The 20,557-nt window shown below is 55.4% G+C and overlaps 1 protein-coding gene across 1 annotated transcript in view; it reads right to left on the bottom strand.

The window, feature by feature from the left end:
* Window positions 1-418: 418 nt before the first annotated feature.
* Window positions 419-20,557, bottom strand: part of SLC9A3R2 (SLC9A3 regulator 2) — a 30,727-nt gene continuing 10,588 nt past the window's right edge. Inside the window, exons 3-7 of the mRNA XM_008928217.4 lie at window positions 9,964-10,140; window positions 8,014-8,167; window positions 5,792-5,835; window positions 5,170-5,232; window positions 419-3,044 (exon numbers count right to left, since the gene is read on the bottom strand). Coding sequence (XP_008926465.3) covers window positions 2,886-3,044; window positions 5,170-5,232; window positions 5,792-5,835; window positions 8,014-8,167; window positions 9,964-10,140 — 597 coding nt within the window. The 3' untranslated portion in view covers window positions 419-2,885. The remainder of the gene's footprint in view (window positions 3,045-5,169; window positions 5,233-5,791; window positions 5,836-8,013; window positions 8,168-9,963; window positions 10,141-20,557) is intronic.

The following is a 20,557-nucleotide window of genomic DNA, read 5'->3' as shown; positions in this document are numbered from 1 at the left end:
GACTCCATGATTTTGGAGGGCTTTTCCAACCTCAGTGATTCTGTGATTTTAAGGCACAGTTGAAGCCTTCCAGAGCCAGCACCAGAGGTGATCCCTGCCTGGACAAGCCTTTGGGTCCTGGTAGCAGAAGAGCAGGGGGTCACACAGGAACAGATGAGCCAGTGTGCCAGCAAGGGTTACAGTGGCCACAGGAGCCAGGCTGGTGTCCTCAGGAGCTGCCAGAAGGGACACCACCACCCCTGTTTTGTTCTTCAAAGAAAGGGCAGTGCTGACTTCATTGTGGAGCTTCAAAGGAATAATTTCAGCTCCTCTTTAAGCGGGCCAGGGAGGAAGCAAAGTTTATAATGTGCTAAAGGCGGCTACAATTCCGCTCTGAAGTTCCCTGCAGCAGCTGAGGAACGAGCAGATAAGTCCTGGGTACATGGGAGACCAAGTTTATTACTGACATTACAGTGTACATTATGGTTTTGCAATGCAGCTGACAGCCTTATACTTTTATTGAATTTTTTTTTCCAAGTTAAATGTACAGGAACTGAATAATTACTACTGAGCTACAAGATGTCAGGAATATGGTAACGCTTCAACCAGGAGCAGTTTCCATGGACTAAGCAGAGATTAAGATTTTAAATCTTATCAGTAAGGGTTTGCACACCTGATTTCTTTTGATCTGCATTCAAAACTACATGTTCTTTTTTTCTCCCCCCACCTCAACTACAGCAGTCTTGGATGAGAAATGGGGTATTTACAACAGGTCTTTGCTCTCTGAGCTGTATCAGGGTGTCCTGGGAACGCTCTGCCCTGTGCAGCCCGGGCACTGCCGGGGTTTGGCGATGCGGGCACGGGAGGCAACGTGCACACCATGGAAAAGAGCTCCTTCCAAACATTACCCATCGATAGAAGATCCTATTTTGGGGGCCCAAAAGAGAGCAGGTAACTTGAGGAGGGGTAGGGAAGCGGTGTCTTAATGGCAGAGCCCTGAGGGGAGGCAACCTCTCCACATGCCCCCTGATCCCACTGCCTGTCTGTCACTGATAGCCAAACACCTGCACCAGTTCCTCTCCAGAGTCATTATCTGCAACCTGTTCAGCCCATCCACAACCCTAAAAGATAACTTTCCTAAAGAGAACTCATCTCCTGCACCCCTGAGGCTCTCCACGCTCTCCTACCAGCAGCAAAGAGCCACAGGCATCAGCTGCTCCCCATGGGGAAGCCAAACATCCTGTGCTGAGCCCCAGCCTGCTGCTGAGGAGAGCAGAGAATGGTATAAGGCACCTTTTAGCTCCGTATTTTGGAAATACCTTAGGAAATACACGCAGAGCCGTTCCCATGTCCGTAGCACGCTGACTAACCCAAGGGCTTTTATCTCAGCAGTGCTGGAGTGAGGCAGGGCACAATCACAGCTCTGTTTGTGAGTCACTGATAGCCAGCTGATTGCTGCTGTTTGCTTACAGCTGGGAAAAGGGGGTTTGTGCTCCACTGTCCTGCTGTGCCCAGTCCCTTCCCAGCCCGGGCTGGGATTGCTGCTGGAGCACGGGAGGGAGCGGGACAGCCCTGTCAGAGCCGGACACTGCCCCGGTAACACCCCTCTGCTACCTGTGAGTGGTGCAGTTCAGCTGAGGCACCTTCCCTCACACAGCCAAAGGCAAGCCATAAAGAGCCGAAATGGGCTTAATCTGTAATGCTTTAAAGATACACGTGGGAGGCTCAGATGCCGTGAGCAGGGGCTTGGAGGAGGCCACAGAATGCCAAAGCAACTGCCCATTCCGTCACACCACTGCCAGCTTCTTCTCCAGCCCCACGGAGACCCATAGCTTTGGAGGATGCCCTTCCAATGGCAAGACACACTCACGGGCTGGAGGCACCAAATCCCAGCCCAGGTGGGACCCAGACACACTCCAGCACCATCCCCAGCCCAGCCCCGCTTCCCAAACCGAGCCCGCAGCTCGAGCCACAGCCCCACCTTCCCCCCTGGAAGCAGAGCTGGCTTGTCCTCACTTCCAGGTCTGTCCAAAGAGGTTTTTGTAGCATCCTGTGTCTCTGGTCTCCGTGTGCCGCAGGGCAGGACCGGCCCCCTCCCTGCCTTCCACGGCTGCAGGTGGTGAGGGCTGTGCTGGGGTTGGGTTTTAAATCCTGCCCTCTCCCCTCTGCAGAGCTGTCGAGGATGAAAAAGGGGCTTTTATTGCCGGGGCAGGAGCTGCTGGTGGGAGGGAAGTTCCTAAACTAACTGGAAACATATGGGACTTGATTAAAAAAAACCCAACAAAAACAGCAAAACAAACGTTTTCGCTTCAATAGCAAAGCCAACAGGAGCCATTTCCAGCCACAGTCCATTTTCCCATCGTGGGATCAGCTAATGCTGGACATGGGGTGCCAGGGAGGGGGTGCCAGGTACACCCCACCCTGTGGGCACCCACCACGAGCCATGAGATGTTTGCCTAGGGGCACAGAGCATCCCATGGGGCTCACTCTGGGATACCCACAAAAAACCAAAACAAAACACCCCTAAATAAAAAATTAAAAAAGAAGTAACAGAAGCCTAAATGATTCAGGAAACAAGAGTTAAAATTCTTCCAGTCCTTTCTCATAGGAACGGGGGATGGCGGGCAGCCAGAGCCGGGCTCAAGAGCAAGCAAGAAAAGGAGCTTTGGTCACATTTGTCTTATGAGAATCGCTGGTGAGTAACAACAATAATAATAATAATAATAACAATAATAATAATAATAAAAAATAAAAATAAAAAGGGCTTTAAAATACGCCTTGTAAAAGCAACCAGTGAAGAGCAGAGCACAAAGCATCTCACGTGGACACTGAAGGACAGGGCGTAGGCACCTCAGAAACGTCCGGGCTGGGCGGGAGGAGGGCGGTGGTGGCACCACCAGCCAGGCTCAGAAATTGCTGAAAATCTCCCGTTTCTTGTTCCAGTCCATCTGCGGCGCTCGCTTCTTCACCCGCTTGGCCCTCACCTTCTCCTTGGCCTCGGCGGCCGTGGGGCTCAGGCTCAGCCCGCTCTCCTCAAACGGGTCCTTCTTGTCCCCGTCTCCGTCCTGGGGGGAGAGTGGAGAGGAGGAGTCACCCCAGGCAGGCCCCCAAAAGGACGTGGTGTCCCACAGTGTTCCACCCCAGAGAGGCATCTCACAGAATCCCAGAGTCACTGAGCTTGGAAAAGAGCTCCAAGATCACCGAGCCCAACCTGTGACCAATCCCCACATTTAACTCTTCTTTCTAAAGCCACTGCAGCAACATGTCCCCAGGCAGAAACCCCATGTGCCAGACACCCCAATCCACCAATCCTGACCCTCATGGTGCTGCAGCACCACATCCCCACATCCCTCAGGGTGCAGTTAGTGTCCTGACCAAAACACTTTTACTCTCCTGTTGGGGTCTCTGAGCCCCTCAAACCCCCCAGGCCTGGGAAGCACCACCAGCAGCTCCATCATGGGTACAATCCAAAGCTCCTGCTTGCTGCCTGGAACCAGGCAGGGGGGAAGTGCCCAGGGGGGTTTGGGGAGGGGGCTGCACCCGGAGCTGCAGGGCTGCACTCGTGTCAGGAGTGGGCAGACACACAGAGTGGAGACCTTCAGCTTCCAGGAAACATTTTAAAGTTTTCCTGCTGGCACTGCTGCCCCACCACACATGCCCAGCTCCAAAATAATGATTGCACAAACCCTGCTGATAGCCATGGGCAGGGCCTTCCACCAGCACAGCGAGATAACAGCTCTGGCTGTTAAGCTGTGGCTTAACAAAAGCAAACTGACCCAAACTGAGCTCACACAACCCCCTCAGCAGCCCCAAGGACTCGGGCTTCTAACACAGGGGTGGGACAGCAAGCCCTGAAACAGCCCAACAGTGACTGTGGGAGGAACCCCTGTGCTCCAGCACTGGGACCAGTTTTCCAGTTTTTCCACCCCAGGGACTCTGACTTCTCGTGCAGTGACCCCTGAAACAGCCCAAAGGTGACTCCAGGGGGGGAATGGTTGTGCTCACCACTGGGACACAGCCTGCTTTTCCAACAGTAGCAGCCATTGGAGCAGGACATGTATTATTTAATGCTCAGAGAGAAATGGAGATGCCAGACTGCAGGCGCTTGGCCACAGCTCAGCCACAGCTGGTGTCCCACAGAGGCTGTGGGTGCTCAGAGAGGCCCTGTGAGCACTTGCTGCTGTCAGATTCCTGCTCCCAAATGTCCTGGGGCAGGGGACAGCACAGCAGAGACCCCACAGAGCACCTGCAGGGACACATTCCTGTATTTCTAGCAGAATCACGTGCTAAAGATAATTTTTTGAGCACTTTACAAATCTCCTACTTCTTATTTTAAGAGAAGAAAACCTGCTAAATCAGGTTACCCCTTCACCTTGTCTAGCAAGTTCTGCCCCTTCACTGAGGTGTTGGGCCAGGCTCCTCCAGAGAAACCCCCCCAGCCCTGCCAGTCACCAAATCCAGCTCCTCCCATCCTGAGCAGCTCCTTTAAAAACCGTGACAAATTCATTGTGCTCCAAACTAAAAGTAATTTGGCTTTTTCAAATTTTTGCCTGCCTTGGTCCTGGCAGCAGCACTGGAGCCTCCCAGCTCTGCTACCCCCAGCTTCCCAGCCTCCAGTCCTGGAGCTTGCCAGTGTAACTACACTTAAGATCCCAAACTCTGCAGACATCCTTTCATCTCACACCTCCCTTCAATCTCCTCAGGCAGGAGTCACTGCCCAGCAAGGGGATAATTAACTTGCTGCCCTTAACCCTGGACATCTGGAGCAGAGCCACCTCTTCCCCGAGGTCATGATGCCCCAAGGGACAAGAGTCCTCCCAGAGCCAGGACACAACCACACCCTTCCAAAACTCATCCCCTCGTGGAGCATCTGCTGCTGATGGGAGAGGCCACGTGACCCCCATGAGCTGTTCTGTCCCCAGGACAAAGAGGGGAAGGAACATCACCCCGAGGGTCCTGAGCCCTCAGTCAGCCACAAGAGTTATGTATCATCCATCCTGAAGGATTTATCCTTCCACACTCATCCCCAGTGCAGGGGATGGGAGAAAACTCTGGATTTTGGCTGCTGGGTTGATACAAGTGAACCCGAGTCTGGGAAACAAAGTGAAAACATGTCCATACACAGCACCATAAGGCAGGTTTGTACCTACACCAGGGTGTAAAAGGGAGGGGGAGTGTTTGGGGTTTTACCTCTGATTCCTTCCCAGGACTCTGCAGGTCACTGTGAGATGAAGATGTGGATCCTCCATTCAGCTGGGGGAAATGAAAATGTTAGTCTGGTTTGTGCAAAGACAGATCTAGACAAAAAGCAAAAAGCCAGGTGGAAAAATGCTCCAGCTTGGTGGGGACAGACACCCCACTACTCTGTTGGGCCCCTCCAGGGATGGGAACAGAGCCTGGAGGGGATGGTCCTGCTGACCCAGCACACACAGGATCTCCCTGGATTTCCCAGAACAGCTGCTGCTCTCCCACACCCCCCACACCAAGGAGAGCATCCTGCCAGTACCAGGATGTCACCCACCTCCTCCCTCTGTCAGGGGGATTGCACAGGGCTGAAACCAGCTTTGTTTGACCCCTGAATTAAAGCTGCAGTGGGGAGCAATTAAAACCAGCCAGCAGCAGCAAAGCTGAGCTAAATGAGCCTTGGGGGCATTTTGAGCATCCCCCTGCTCTCCAGGCTGGAGAGTCATCCCACCAGGCTCACCAGGGAGCCAAGGAAGGACCCCTGATCCCCCCTGATCACTCCAACACACTCCCAGCCAGCCCAGCTCCCCCTGGCCATGGGCACATCCCGGGGCAGGGCAGCACCCACCTGGGTCTGTGCAGATCCATTTGTCATGGGCTGAGGCACCACCCCTGCACAACACAGGAGAAACACAGTGAACACCCTCAGCTGGCATCCCTGGGATCCTCAGGGCACAGGAAAGCATCCCCTCAGCATCACCTGCCTCCTCCCCTGCCCACCCCACCAGCTCATCCTGTCTCTTGGCTTTGTCCTGGGCTGTTTCCCTGCCCTCACAGAACCCTCTCCACTCTCCCTTGCCCCTCAGGAGCCACACTGTTGCAGATTTCCCCGAATTCCCCCAGTTTCACCCTGTTTTCACCAGAAGAAAACACCTTTTAGGAAGGGGACTAAGTAACCTTCTACAAGCCTTAACTGCAGCACACTGCCATTTTTTTTGACCATTATGAATTTGTCTTCAGAAGTTGCTTAATTAAAAACCTTAAAAAAACAGCTCAAAATTCTGCACCACAATCAGCATCTCGGTGGTGTCACAACAGTGTGTGGCAAACAACCCACTCCCCAGGCACCCTGGACTTTTTTTTGCTCCCTTCCAGTGATTTACACTAATAATATCCCACACTATGGCACATTTAATGCATTTAAGCTGCCAGTCACAATGATCAAGCCATTGCCCCAGGCATTATCATGTCTCATCTGTCCCAGACGAACAGATGTGTTAATTGTGATGAGATTAATAACTGAATTATGTTGACCATGGATGCTTCCCTACAGACCAATCTGGAGGCCACGTTCACTGCAGGGGTTCCTGGGGCAAAGCAGTGTTTAGAAAAAGAAACCTAAATCTTCATTTTGAGAGCATGCTGGTGCAAAAACCTCAGTTGTGGCATTTGGGTCCTTAAATATTTAACCATATTGAATGCTGGACTCGTGTTCAGAGTACAATGAGCTCTGAGCAATGGGCATTAGGAGAGTCAGCTCACAGCAGAAGTGATGTTAAGGCCTCTGGTATCATAAGAAGATAAATTTTAAATAATTTAAAAGGAAGCAAGCTTCAAATCACAAGGGATACTAAAGTGGAATTGGACTTTAAGGAAAAAAGTAATTTCAAAACGAGCCACGTCTAGAAATACTTTCATATTTCCTTAATCCTGAAAAGTCTTAAAATCCACTCATTGGCTTAAAGGTTGAGGTGCTCAGGATCAGCTGTAAGGCTTGGAAATGGTCAGTTTGAGGTCAAAGCAGTTCGATTAAAGGGTACAATTATTATTTCCTCTTACCCTGCAAACAACAGAATCTACCAGAGCACTTTGTCGCCGGCTCAGGTGCCGTCACTGCCCAGACAGACCCAACCCCCGGGCTCTGCTGAATGCAGTGAGTGCTGCAGGGCCAAGGCAGGGGCTGGAGCACCCACCCACCCACCCTCCCAGCGGATCCGTGGCTCCAGCTCCATCCCCACCCTGGGAACAAGGGCTCCTTTATGGCTGGTGCCAGCAGACGGCCCCGGCTCCTCCTGGGACCCCGCGGAGCATCTGACACCGCGCTCGCCCCGCGCGCTCCCAGCGCCGTCTGACCCACTTCTGGGGACAAATCTGCCCATTGAGCACCCCGGGAGCAGATAAGGAACAGCTGTCCTGGGAACAGAGCTCCCCGCTGAGCCGGGGTGGGGGCCAGCCCAGCCTGGAGTGCTCCCTCCCAGCCGGGACACGGCAGGTTGGGAGCGGCCGGGCAGCTTTCCCTGCCAGGTTTCAGCAGTGAGGAAAACCTTTCCTGCAGCAGCCAGGCCGTGATCACCCGGCGTGAAACCCTCCCCCCTGCCCACAGAGGCTTCGCTCCGTGGCTGTCCAAGCACCCTCGGGTTCCTTCACTGGAGCAAAGACCAACAGTCCATAGAACCATGCAAAATCCTGGAATGGTTTGGGTTGGAAGGGATCTTAAAGTCCATCCCATTCCAACCCCCTGCCATGGGCAGAGACACTTTCCACTAGACCAGGTTCCCCCGAGCCCCATCCAACCTGGCTTTGAAGGCTCCTCCCAAATCCCACCACGCCTCAGTCACTTCATGGCAGCGAGTTCCTAAGTTAATTATTCACAATGTAAAAGTAACAAACTGTTTTTTGCCTGGATTAGGGTGTATTCTCACTATTTATAAATAGCTGGGTGGTGCTCAGGAAACCACTGAGGGATGAGACAGAAGGGAAACGTGACTCTCCCTCGCTCCTGAGATCCCACCCGTGGAACGGTGAGTCATGGGAACGCCACGGGGCCACCCTGGGAAAGGAAGGTCTCACCTTTGGTGTGCTCCTCCGTGGGGGTCACCCCCAGCTTCTTGAAGTATTCATCTGTTTCAGGGTCCACCACCAGGAGCCTGGCTTCGTTCTCCCTGGATTTGATGTGGGACACCACCTCCGAGTGCCGCAGGCCCTCCACGTTTATGCCGTTCACCTGCAAAGCCACAGCATCAGAACCCAGACCTGTGCCCCTGCAGCAGAGATGCTGCTCCTGGCTCACAGACCCCCAGAACAGCCCCTTCTTTCCCTAAGGGATGGGATTTTTCCTTTTTAAATTTCTGTTGGGATGATGGAAGGCTTTGGGCTTTTTTCCTTCCCCCTCTCAAGCCAGCCATGGCCTCCTAAACCCCCCAGTGCCTCTCCCAGAGCATCCTCCGTGTTACTGCACATCTCTGCCTGTGTCCCAAACACATCCATTGGGAATCACAGACCCCAGGCTCCACCACCACCCCAGTCCCACCAAAATGCTCTCCCTGCCCTCTTCCCTTCCCTTCCCCTGGATGTGCCCCAGGAATCTCAGGCTGCCTGTGGGGTGCAACCAAGCATGGGCACAGGCTGGGTGCCACTGGTGTGTCCTGTGGCATCACTGAGCCATCCTTCATCTCTTTCTGATGGAAATCCATGGATTTTCTGTGTCCCTGATGGGTGAATGCCTGTGCCTGCCACACGGATTCATCTCTCCCTTCCCTGCGTGCGAGTCAGGACCTACAGGGAACATGATCCTCTGCTCCCAATTGTTCCCCACAGTGAGGGGACAATTGTGATTCAGGGGCATTGTTTGGTGGGAATGAATCACCCTTTGTCCCACAGGAAGGGCCCCAACAGCCTCGGCAGGACCCAGAGCCGTGGCTGCTGCTCCTGGATGCCAAGGGACAAGGCAGGAGGACATTGCAGAGCCTGAGCCGGGCCAGCTCCAAACTTTGGGCTCCCCTTTGCGGACAGCCAGGTTCCCCCTGGTCCTGAGGGCACAGCTGCAAGGGCTGGGATCAAAAGGAACCCCATTCCCGGGCTTTGCACCTTGCTCCAGGTGCTGCCAACCTCAGCTGCTGGCTCATAACCCCACTCCATCCCTGGCAGCACGATCCTGCCACTGCAGGTCACCCCAATCCATGCCCAGTGCTCACCCCTGGTTGGGCTGGGCCAGGAGGCTCAGGGCTGCTCTCCCCCCCTCCCTGGCACACGGCTGGTGGGGGCATCAAATATTTATCCAAGCCCTAAAGAGCAGGCAGGGAGGGGATTGGGTTTCCAAGCTCTCCAGCTCACCCCACGCTGCTTTGTGTGTGCCAGGCACTGGGCCAAGCCCATCAATAAATAACACGACCCCTCGCCAGGAGCCGCTGCCACCGGTGCCCTGCTCCCGGCCCCGGCCCCACGCTGCTCCCAGCATTAAACTTTCAGGTGCTGGGAAGAGGCAGCAGCTCCCACTGGCTGGGGAATAATTATTCACGGGGCTGGAAAGCAGGGAAGTGCTTTGGTCTGGGTGTTTTCCCAACTCACGCTCCTCCAGGAGCACTAATCCCATTCCATCTCTGAACCAGCAGCGAGGGCCATGGCTCAGTCCCCATGATGGCACAGCATCCTGGGGATGGCACAGCATCCTGGGGATGGCACAGCATCCTGGGGACATGGGGCAGTGGTGGCCTTGGCAGTGCTGGAGAACAGTTGGACTTGATGGTTTTAGAGGATTTTTCCAGCCTAAACAGTTCCGTGATTCTGTTCTGTGATTCCATCTACACTTCAGTGCTTACAAGTGCCCACCTGGCACAAGAAGAAGGAGCACAAAGCCACTGCCAGGGCAGCCCCATCCTACAGCTCAGAATTACAGAGCAATATTGGGGGGGATCTGGCGGAAAAGGTCACGAGATGGGGTCTGTTTCAGCTTCAGGCTTCCCGAGGGTCCCATCACTGCTGCTGTCCCTCCTCCCCCCCACGTGTGTCCCACCCCGTTACCTCCACCAGCCGGTCCTGGGGCCGCAGCCCCGCTCGGGAAGCCGGAGAGTCGGGATCGACCGAGCGGATGAACTGGCCTGGCCGGGACTTCTCGCTGTGCAGGTTGAAGCCATAACCATTGGGGCCTTTCTTCAGGTGGCAGAGACGTGGGCACAGCTCCTTCTGTCCATTTAAATCCTGTTTAAGAGAGGAGGGGGCGGGGGGGACAAGACACGGGGGTTAACTGATGGGTTTGGTTCACTCCAAGGCAGAGGTGACCATAAATAAAGGAGGAAGCGCCCTATCTGCCTCCCGTCCTCTGCACAGGGACAGGTTAACAAATGAATTTCCTCTCATTGAGCCTATTTTAGAAAACCAATTGTCCAAAACCACTCCAGAAAAATTAAAACAAAACAAAAAATGCATTTCCTTCACCAGGAGCAGCCCAGATAAACCCACCCGCACGCCGGGACCCCCCCGGCAGCGGCCGAGCCCCAGGCAGGGAGGATCCAAGGCCGAGTTCTGCTTCGCCCAGGCTCACCCAGACCCGGGATTAACCTCACTTATTTATTTAAGGCAGCACCACGCCCGTGATCCTGGTGACACCAGCATCGCCCGCGGGTGCCATCACCTCCCAGCGGGGGGGCTGGGATGACGAACCCCAAAGTCCAACAGGTCCCCCAGCACGGGAGGGCTGAGCTTGTGCAGAATGTCATGGCTCAGTCACCTCAGGGCTGATCCCAACTCCTTCATCCCCTCAAGGAGGGATTTTACAAAGGAGGACAAAGTGGGGGCACACAGAGTGGTCACCCCTGGGGATGTCCTGTGCTGAGGGATGGAATTTTCATAGAAACACAGAATGGTTTGAGTTGGAAGGGACCTTAAAGATCATTTCATTCCACCCCCTGCCATGGGCAGGGACACCTTCCACTGTCCCAGGTTGCTCCAAGCCCCGTCCAACCTGGCCTTGGACACTTCCAGAGATGGGGCAGCCACTTCTGTGGGCAATTTTGGCCATAGCTTCAATGCCCAGGAGGGACAGTGGTGCATCAGGGTTCAGTACCAGCCTGATCAGCTCAATCTCAGCATCCAGGAAGAAACAGGGATGCAAGATGATCAACCCTAACACACAGAATGGTTCAGGTTGAAAGGGGCCATTGGAGGTTATCTAAGTTCAACCTCCCTTTTCAGGCAGAGGTCCCTAGAGCACGTCACTGAGGATTGTGTCCAGACAGCTTTTCTCTAACACAGGAGGGGTACCTTGACCACCTGAGGGTGCTGAGCACCAAATTCCCCAAAATCTGCTGACACACGAGGGTCACCACCAGCAACACCTGTCACGGGCATCGGGGCACACTCAGACCCACTGCAAACTGCTCTGGAACTTTACAGAGACTCACTTGGCAAGAGTTTTTTATTAAAAACCAGCTCTTGGTGTTGACACCTCAATCCCAGATCAGTTCTTAAAGTGGAAAAATTATCAGTGCAAAAACCCAGATCAGGATGGGGCTCCCAAGCACCTCAGCCCCACAAACCAGGAGCAGCCCCGCACCCTCATCCTCTCCCTCTGCACATTTAACACCCCTGGACTTTTCCCATGGCCCCAGAGCAGCGGGTTCACCCTATCTGCAAACATTTCCAGCCTGCCTCCGAGTTCTTCAAAAACTGAGGAAAACAGGAAATGATTCAACCGGCCCAAGAGGGTCGGATTCGCGCGACCTTAAAGGACACTCGGGGCTCTGTGCGGCAGGACAAGGGGGCATGTGCCACAGGCTGAGGGCAACGTGGCTGGGATCACCAAAATGAACCTGAGGTCACCTATTCAGGTTTAAAAAGGACCTTTTTAAACCGTTTTCCTCTGGTTCCATTTTCACAGGGTCGGAGCTGCAGCAGCAGAGGGAAAACACCGAGAGAAATCACTGAGAAAATCACCCAAAAAATGCTGCACTGTGGGTGCTGCCCCAGCGTGGGGATCCCCCGGAGATACACCAGGGTGTATCTGCCTGTGGGGATCCCCTGGGATCACCAGTGAAATCAAGGTACTCAATAATTAAACCACACAGGGGAAAGCTCCACTGCAGGATCCCTTTGGCTGCGAGGGTGGTGACCGGTGCCATGTCCTACGTGGGCTTGTGCTGCTTTCACCCCAAAATCTTGAATTTAAGGTCCTTAACTGGGTTGAATTCAAGATATTTATTTTTAAGTATATATATATATATATAAAATAATCCCAATTCAGCATCTGTTCTGAGCAGAAATCCTCAGGCAAAACTGCTTATCGTCCCGCAGAGATGATCCAGGGCTTTCACCGGGCTCTTAAACCTCCTGACTAACGCAATCCTTGGCTGCTGGAAAAAACAGGTCTTGGAGCTGAGCTCTGCAAAGCCCCTCTCTGGGATTAAGCAAACGCTGACACTCCCCTCGCTTCGCCCCTGCTCAGACTCCCCCACTGACACGGAGCCGCTGCCTCTCCTGCCAGCTCTGCTCTCTATTTTCTTTTTCACCCGTGCCAACATTTCCCTGGTTGTGTTCTGGGAAGATATTTCCTAAGCTCCCAGGGGGAATTTGGCCTTTGTGAAATCCAAACCCTGCCACAAAGCGTTCCCTGGAACAGCAGCACGTTATCTGGGCTTCCCAGGAACCCGCCTGCAGAAACACTCCGGTCCTGCTCCGGAGGAGGCTTCGCTGCCTTTCACACGCCAAGGACTTGAAAGCCAATTTGGATTAAGTTACATTCACATGGATACTATAAAGCAACAAAAACGAACTCTATTTTTTTGTCTATTTGCCTGCAAAAAAAAAAAAATTTAAAAAAAATTGCAAAATGAAGCAATTTTTTTTTCTAGGAATTCGGATTCTACCAGTGGCCATTAATTTAATAAACGGGATTAAGGAGGAATGAAATGGCAAGGCACACTCTACCTGCAAGCATCCCTGTCTGTACCATCCAAGGGGTGTGTGTAGATAAACACTGCCTGGACAAGCTGCACTGCCACCCCATCCCTGGAGCTGCTGCTTGAGACAAACCATCGGCATATCAAAAGGAAAATGGTTTCGGAAGCACAGTTCAAGCTGGTCCATTTAAAAATGCACAAACAAGACATTAAATAACAATGAAACACTTCCAATAAAATAAAAAAAAAAAACTAGTTGGGTGTTGCCAGCTCTCACAATCTCATAGCAACTCTTACAGCATTTGATTTTTTATTTCCCTTAGAGTTTCCAGCACTGCTGTTGGGAACTGGGGTCCCCTGGGGACACCCCTTGGCTTACTGGGGATCTTCCAGGGACAACCTCCAGCTCATTGGGGTCCCCCAGAGACACCCCTGACCAGAGTCCTCCAGGGACACCCCCAGGCTCACCAGGATACCACAGCACTGGCTTTGTGCCACCTCATGCAGGTCCCTGCAGTGACCAGGACCATTCCCATTTCAGACACCTGGAGCTGGCACCACAAATGTCACCAGCTCCCATTCACGAGGGGTTTCCACACCAGCAATTAGCTGTGCCAGCCTCCATGCAGGCAGAATCCACTCCCAGCAGTACCAAAAGAAAACAAACCCACCTCCTGGGTTTTGAGGGGCAGCAGAGCAGCCCCTCAAGCTCTGTTACCCAACCAAACCCACCTGCCCCTACAAAAGTCCCTCCTCGACACACCACCACGAGGTCACTGGTGCCAGAGACCCGCTCACTGCCACGGCTGACCCTGAGCCCCAGTGTTGGGACAGGGACGTCCACTCGCTCCCCTTGTCCTGATCCCACCGCTTTCACAAAGGTGAGACTCACAAAACCAACCTGCACCTTCACACCATCCCTCCACAGCCCGACTGTGAGCAGGAATGGGGACCAAAAGGGCTTTTCAAAGACCAGCCCAAGAAGCTGCAGGAACAGCCGCAGGTCTCTCCACACCCAGGATGCTCAGAGACAGCACTGGCCAAGCCCCAGGACCATCTCCAGCCCCTCTGCCCTACAAACACATGCCCACAATGGGCTAAAATGCCTTGAAAAGCCACGTTTTAGGGTTTTACTTTGAGAATAAAAACCAGTGCCAGTGTGGACACCTGGTTCAGTTCTCCTGGGTCCTCCAGGAGAGGAGGAGGACAAGGAGGACAACACACACACACAGACACAGACACACACACAGAGCTAATCTAGCGGCCGAGGCCGGGTCGGTACCATCCTCCCTGGGATCCTGGTGGGTCCTGCAGGCCCACACACCAAGGTCACGATGCTGCCGAGCCCCTCAGCACAGGGGGTCACCCCAAACCTCCTCCAAGGCTCAAGGGACACTCAGCACAGCCGGGAAGTGCGTGGTGTCCCAGGGAATCGGGGATTTGCTCAAACTCAGCCGAGCTCACGTGCTGGGAGTGACGGTCACCCTGTCACAGCGTCATCCCCAGAGATCAGGGCTCGGCCCTAATCGGCTCAGTCCCGCCTGGGACCACCTCACCCTGCTCCTGGCACCAGCCCATCCCTCCATGCCCATCCCAGGGGCTTTGCCATTTCCTGGGGGCAGCCAAACAGGCTCCAGTTGCCACTGTCGGGAACTGCACCTGGATGCACTCCAGGCTCCGGATCGGCGACATGTCAAACCTTTCCGCCTCTGCTCGGCAGAGCTGGAGAAAACCCAGGCAGGAGCATTCCTGCCTAATTCACATTGCTAACATATTTTCTTTTAAGTCAGCTCCCGTGGCGTTTCCTCTCCTTTTCCATGTGGTTTCGGACAGAAAATGGCTCCTTCACTCCCTGAAAATCAAATCTCTGCAGCAGAACCCACCAGGGCTGGGGGACACCAGGGTCCCGTCCTGCCCTGGGGCCACCTCAGGACACCCTGCTCAGAGCCTCAGAGACCATTCCCACTGTCTTGCCTCCAGCTGGGGCCTCTCCATCCCCTGCACTTTGGATTCTCCACCGCAGGCAGTGGCCACCAAGGGATGGGAGGGGATGCACAGCCACCTTTAGGGGTTGTGGAGGAGAAGTGCAGGACCCTGACCCAAATCCAAACCCCAGCAGGCAGAGGAGCAAGGGACAACTCTGGGAGCCTGGAAGGAGCCAGGAAAGGGGGCCCAGGGGCCACAGCACCACCAGAACAAGAGGTCCTTTTACACCCCTCTGACAGGGGCACCCTCCCTTGGCAGTACTGGTTATACTGGGAGCTGAGCCGAGCCTTGGGCAAGCTTTAACTGCCAGCATTATTACCACAGTTTTGTTGGAACCTCAAAGGCTGCTGCCTTTGCTCAGATTTAGGGATGCACTTAACTTCAAGCAGATGTTTGTCACCCTGATCTGGGGAGGGGAGAGGTGAAAACCTGCTGTCTCCCACACTGCAAAGGTGAGGAAAGCTGGAAGAAGAAGCAGGAGCCCCCACCATGGCTGCCAGCAGCACCCACAGCCCTGCTTGCCATGAGAACCAGGCAGCTTTGGGATCGTGCCACGGCTGGAGCAGGATTGCTGCCTCCATTCACTGCCGTGCCAGGGATCCGCCGCCTGCTCTAGCAGGGCTGGGTTTCATTTCTCTTCCCCCAGGAATGACTCAAGTTTTCCCATTAAAGCAGCACCAGAAAGGGGGCTATTGTAGCCCTGCATCCCCTGGGGCCAGGGGCCCTCGGTGACACTTTTGGGGAGGGGGGAACACAGCTGACAGCAAATGTCAAAGGAGCCTCGAAACCCATCTGGAGAGTGGGACAAGGGCTGGCAGCGCTGCGGGGGGCAGGCACAGCACCCCCAGGTCTGCACTGTGGGGCGAGGACACGGCAGCTCTCCCACCATCCCCACTGCTGGGAAAAGCAGAGCAAGGATGCTCCCGGGGCTCCCCAACCCCCCCACGGTCCTCAGCTCCTCACTGGGATGCTGCCCCCCACGCTGTTGGGAAGGGCTCGGGGCTCATTCCCTCCCCCTGTGTCCCTCCAGCCACACACTCTCACCCAGCTCCATCCCTCGGCTCCATCCCCCGGCTCCAGTCAGCCAGCGCTGGGGCGGCTCAAACTCCAGATGTTGGTGAAATGCTATAAATAACAGAGAGGGAGGGGGAGACGGGGCTGGGGGGACGCCAGGCCCACTGAACCACAAACAGATGTTCCCTACAGGGTCAGAGCGGGGACTGGGGAGAAAGGTGGCAGTTCCAGCACCCAGAGACCCCCTGGCACTGGCAAAAGGGGGTAATTCACAGGTTTTCCACAGCCAGGTCAGGAATAAATCCTCGGGCAGGACCAGTAAACAACCTGCTTCCATTTTTATACAGCCACAACTCTAATTAGCACCCACCCCATTCCCGAGGTGTTTCGGCTCCAACACCAGCGGTCAAAGGAGGAAAATCCCATGTCATTCCTCCAATGCAGACCTGACAGCCCAGTGACACTCACTGTAAACTCCTTCCCAGCATCTCCCAAGCAGGAGTGCTGCCACCTCCACATCCCTACAGCCAGGAGAAAGTTTTGGGTGTTCCCAGGGACAAACGGGGACTGCAGAGCATCCAAAGTCATCCCTGTCCTGAGAGAAGAGGATGGGCACAAACACAGCTGAGCTGCCTCCAAATAGCTTTTTCCAGAGCTTAAAGCCAGCAGAGTTACCTTAAATATCACCAGGAGGAGAGGGGGGTGTTGCAGGGTCCTGATGGTGATGGTACAAACTGTGCCACCATGTCACAGCTCCATGTCAGCACCAGGCTGACACTTTGCCTGCCCATCCCCAACACAGCTCTGGGCTGTTGTAGCTTATTAAAATCTCTTCCATTATTCAAATTGCTCCAATTATTTGAATTGCTCCAGCTGGGTCTGAGTGATAGAAGCATCAAAAGAAAAAACTTGTGTATTTTTTTTAAGGGCAGCAGACACAGATTTGTGCCGTTTTCCCAGCAGTGCTCCCCCAGCACCCTCCCACCAGCCTGGGGGGCTCTGCCAGGCACTGGAGCTCTGCCTGGGGGGCTGTACCAGCACACACACCCAACACCCTTTGGATGCATCCCAGCCTTTGGGCCCTGCTGCTTTCTCTGCCAACAGGCAGCACAAAGGGAGCGAGCGGGAACGGCAGGAGGGCGATTCCAGTTAGCAGTGGAACATGTCCAGCCACAGGTCCCTGCAGGACCCACGGCCAAGCTGCAGCTGAGGGGACAACTTGGATATTTCAGGGAGTCTCCAGTCCCTGCTGGGGTTGCTGTGATGGATGGGAGCACCAAGTCAGGCTGGTCAGGGTGACACCAGGTCCCTGCTCTGCCCCCAGTCAAGCCCGACAACAGTCCCTGTGAGGAGGAGAGTGATCCACCATGCCATGGAAACCCCATGCCTGCAGTATGGCTTCTTCCAGCCATGGAGGGGAAGGATGATGCCCACAGTGGGTCCTGAGCCTCAGCAGGGACCCACTGAACCCAAGGACACCCACCCTGAGCCCTGCAGCCCTTTTGGACACGGCAGAGGGGACAGTGTGGGTCACTAGTGACCCACAGCCCCTTCCAGGGTGGTGCAAAATCAGTCACAAAAAATTACTGAGGTCCTTCACCACGCCCTGGCAGTGCAGCAGCAGCAAGAAGGGGTTTGCACCTCCCTGTGCCCTGCACCAGAGCGTCCAGGTCATCCCAATCCCATGTGCCCCAGTCCTTTCCAGGTGCTGTGGGATGCAAATCCCCCAGGTACCAGCACCCTGCCAGAGCTGTGCCCCAGGCACAACCAAAGGGCTGTTATCCCAGCAAGCTGCCAGGCAGAAGAAAACAAGAGCAGGAAGGATGTGGAGGGTGGGGAGGATGCCCAATGTCCAGCCCAGGGTGACAGTGCCTGCCAGGCTGGGTGGCCCCACTCCCACCCCGGCACCCACAGGGTGATGGGAACAGCAGCTCCCTCACAGCTCCCATCAGGGCTTCACCTCCAAACAATCCACTGCCAAAGAAACCAGAGCTTGACCTTTGCTGCTGCCGCTGCCCTAAGGCGAGGGGTAAGCCTGGATTTGCCCCTCTCCCAAATCCCGGGCACTGAACCGGAGCATTACGGAAATCCCTGAGCACAAAGGGGCCTCTCAGGAGAGGGGCTGTGGCCAGGCCATGTCCTGCTCAGGGCCACGTGTCCCCAGTGGGGACAACCCCAGGCGAGACCCCGATGGGCACGTCCCCACTGTGGGAACACCAGCCCAGGGCAGCTCCACGGGGTCCAGCTGATCCCCCCAGCAGCACTGACTCCAACTGAGCTGTCCTGGCCATTCCCTGGCAATCCCACAGCTGGGGAATTTCTCAGCCACAAGCTGCGGGAAGCAGCATTTTTTCCCCTCTTTGCTGGCGTTTGAGCAGACTCAGACAGCGAAGGCACCCACGCTCTTCCCCCCGGGCAGGGCTGGAGCCAGGAACAGCAGCCCAGGGTTGGCTGGAGCAGGGAGCAGCTGGCCCGGCCCAGGGAGAGACTGGGAGGAGGGAAGGAGGCTGGAGGAGACCGAAACCGCCACGTGCACGTGTTTTCGTTGAGAGAGACAACTTTTCCAGCCCGACCTGCCAAGGGGACACGCAGCCGGGATACCAGCGAGCTCCCCTGCTCCAGAGGGATCAGCTCCAGCACAACGTGGGGCAGCAGCATGGGTCCTGGCAGGCTGGCATTTGGCCAGGAGGAGAAACATGGCATCTCCATTCTGGATTCAAAGGGATCTCATCAGATCCAGAGGGACCTGTTTCCTAGTGGGTGGGAGGGAAAGGAGCATCGGTCACTGTGCAGAGTTCAAGCTGCTGGAACAGGGGGAAAAGTCCTTCCCACGCTCACCATGAACCCCCAGGCGAGAAGAGGGATTGCTATGGACAATGGGAAGGCAAAGGGAGATGCTGGGAATGAGCTTCCCTGATCCCACAGAGCTCCCTCCCTCCACAGGGGCTGTGCTGCAGCACAGAACTCACATCCCCTGCCCAACACCTCAACACCCCAAAACACAGACACAACAGCACATGTCCATGTCCTCAGCACTGCTCCAAGGACAGGTGATGGATCCCAGATGGAGCCTCCAGCTCAGGGCAGAGCCCATAGGTGAGTTCACCACAGCTCCCAGCCGGGGGCTGTGCCGGAGTCGGGCACCACCACCTGCCCTTTGGACTCCCCTGCTGCCTCCAGGCCAAGCCTTGAGCAATCACCAAACACTCATCTGTGCTGGCCCCATTCCTTGCCTTCAGTGACCCCGGTCACGAGCAGGAATCCAGTCCTACAGCTTTGTGCTCCCACAGCACTCGCTGGGCACCGGGGATGCCGAGGGAAATCCCCCCAGAGGTGGTGAGGGCTCGTGCCATGCACTGGGCACCGTGGGGAGCACCCTCCCACCCCTGAGAACACTCTGCACCCCGTTACAGGTGGGGCTCACAGGGAAGGAAAGGTATTTTCCCAAGGGCTGAGGCTGCTCAGGCTCTGAAGTCCTGGCTTTCACCCGTGCCAAGGCTGTGGGACTTGGGGGCACCATCACAGGACCATGTACCCAACCCCAGAGCCCACCAGGACCAGCACCAACTGCTCAGACCCACGGAGAACCTGCCCTGAAAGCCTGATTTTTGGGGATGGGGTGCAATCCCACTGCCCTGCAGAAAGCTGGCTGTTAGTCGAGACATGGAACACGGAATGGGGAGAACCTCTGCACCACCACCTCAGCGAGGACACGGCTCCTGGTCCCCCCCACCCTGGAGGAAGAGGTCATGGGTGCTACACTCAGCCTTGCAGAGCCCAATAAGGCACATGCAGGGTGGGAAGGATGGCACAAGCCATTGCACTGTCCCTTTGGGGCCGGTTCTCTCCTTCTGCTCTGCCACCGAGCCCACCTTGGAGCGAGGGGCGCAGTGGACACGGGGCAGGAGCAGGACACATCTGCACCCCCTCAGCCCGGCCCCTGCCCAGGAAGGGGGAGAACAGGCGCTGCTCTGTGAGTGCTGAGACCAGGGAAGTTCAATAGTTTACTCCCAATATTTGTCTTGGCTGGGCAGCACAGCTCGCTGGAGGAAATGGGGCAGGGGGAGGGCTCCAAACATCCTCTGCATTCCTCGTACCGAAAGCAAAGCCAGCGCTGTGGCACCCGTGCTCGGGGTCAACCAAATGTAAGGCCTTTTGTCTTTAGAAATCCTGCAATAAAACATCCAGGGGTGCAATTTTCTAAAAAGCAGGAGGGGCGAGGAGCCTTGGTCCCAGCCCTCAGCCTGACACGTAAACTACTCCCTTCTCCCAAAAACCCACAAGCCAAAGCCTTTGCACAAAATCTGCTGACCTGGACACAGCACCCAAAGCCTCTGGCTCTGCTGGGGCTCTCCTCGACCTCCCCCTCCACAACTCAACCCTGCTGCCACAGCTCCATTGCACAACGCTGGCACCCGCTCCGTCCCACGACACTGCCGGGAAACACGGGACCAAACCGAGGCCTGACGCAATCAGGGAACACCAGGGCTCATCCCACTGGGATGCTCAGCTCCGAAAATGACACATTTCAAACCCAGCTCCTTAAAAACGAGGCGGCCACAGAAGATGCCCCTTGCCCAGGAGCCGAGCACGCTCCAGCTGCTGCTCCCAGGAGAGGGGCTGGTGCTTATCTCCAGCCCAGGAGGGCTGGGGCAGATAAGGGGGTTTGGGGGACACGGTGTGTCCCCAGGGCAGCACGGGAGGATCTCCTGTGATAACCC

This window comes from Manacus vitellinus, unplaced genomic scaffold, assembly GCF_001715985.3.
Source record: "Manacus vitellinus isolate BGI_N305 unplaced genomic scaffold, ASM171598v3 scaffold_93_pilon, whole genome shotgun sequence".
Lineage (NCBI taxonomy): Eukaryota > Metazoa > Chordata > Aves > Passeriformes > Pipridae > Manacus > Manacus vitellinus.
This window is presented reverse-complemented; position numbering and strand designations above follow the sequence as displayed.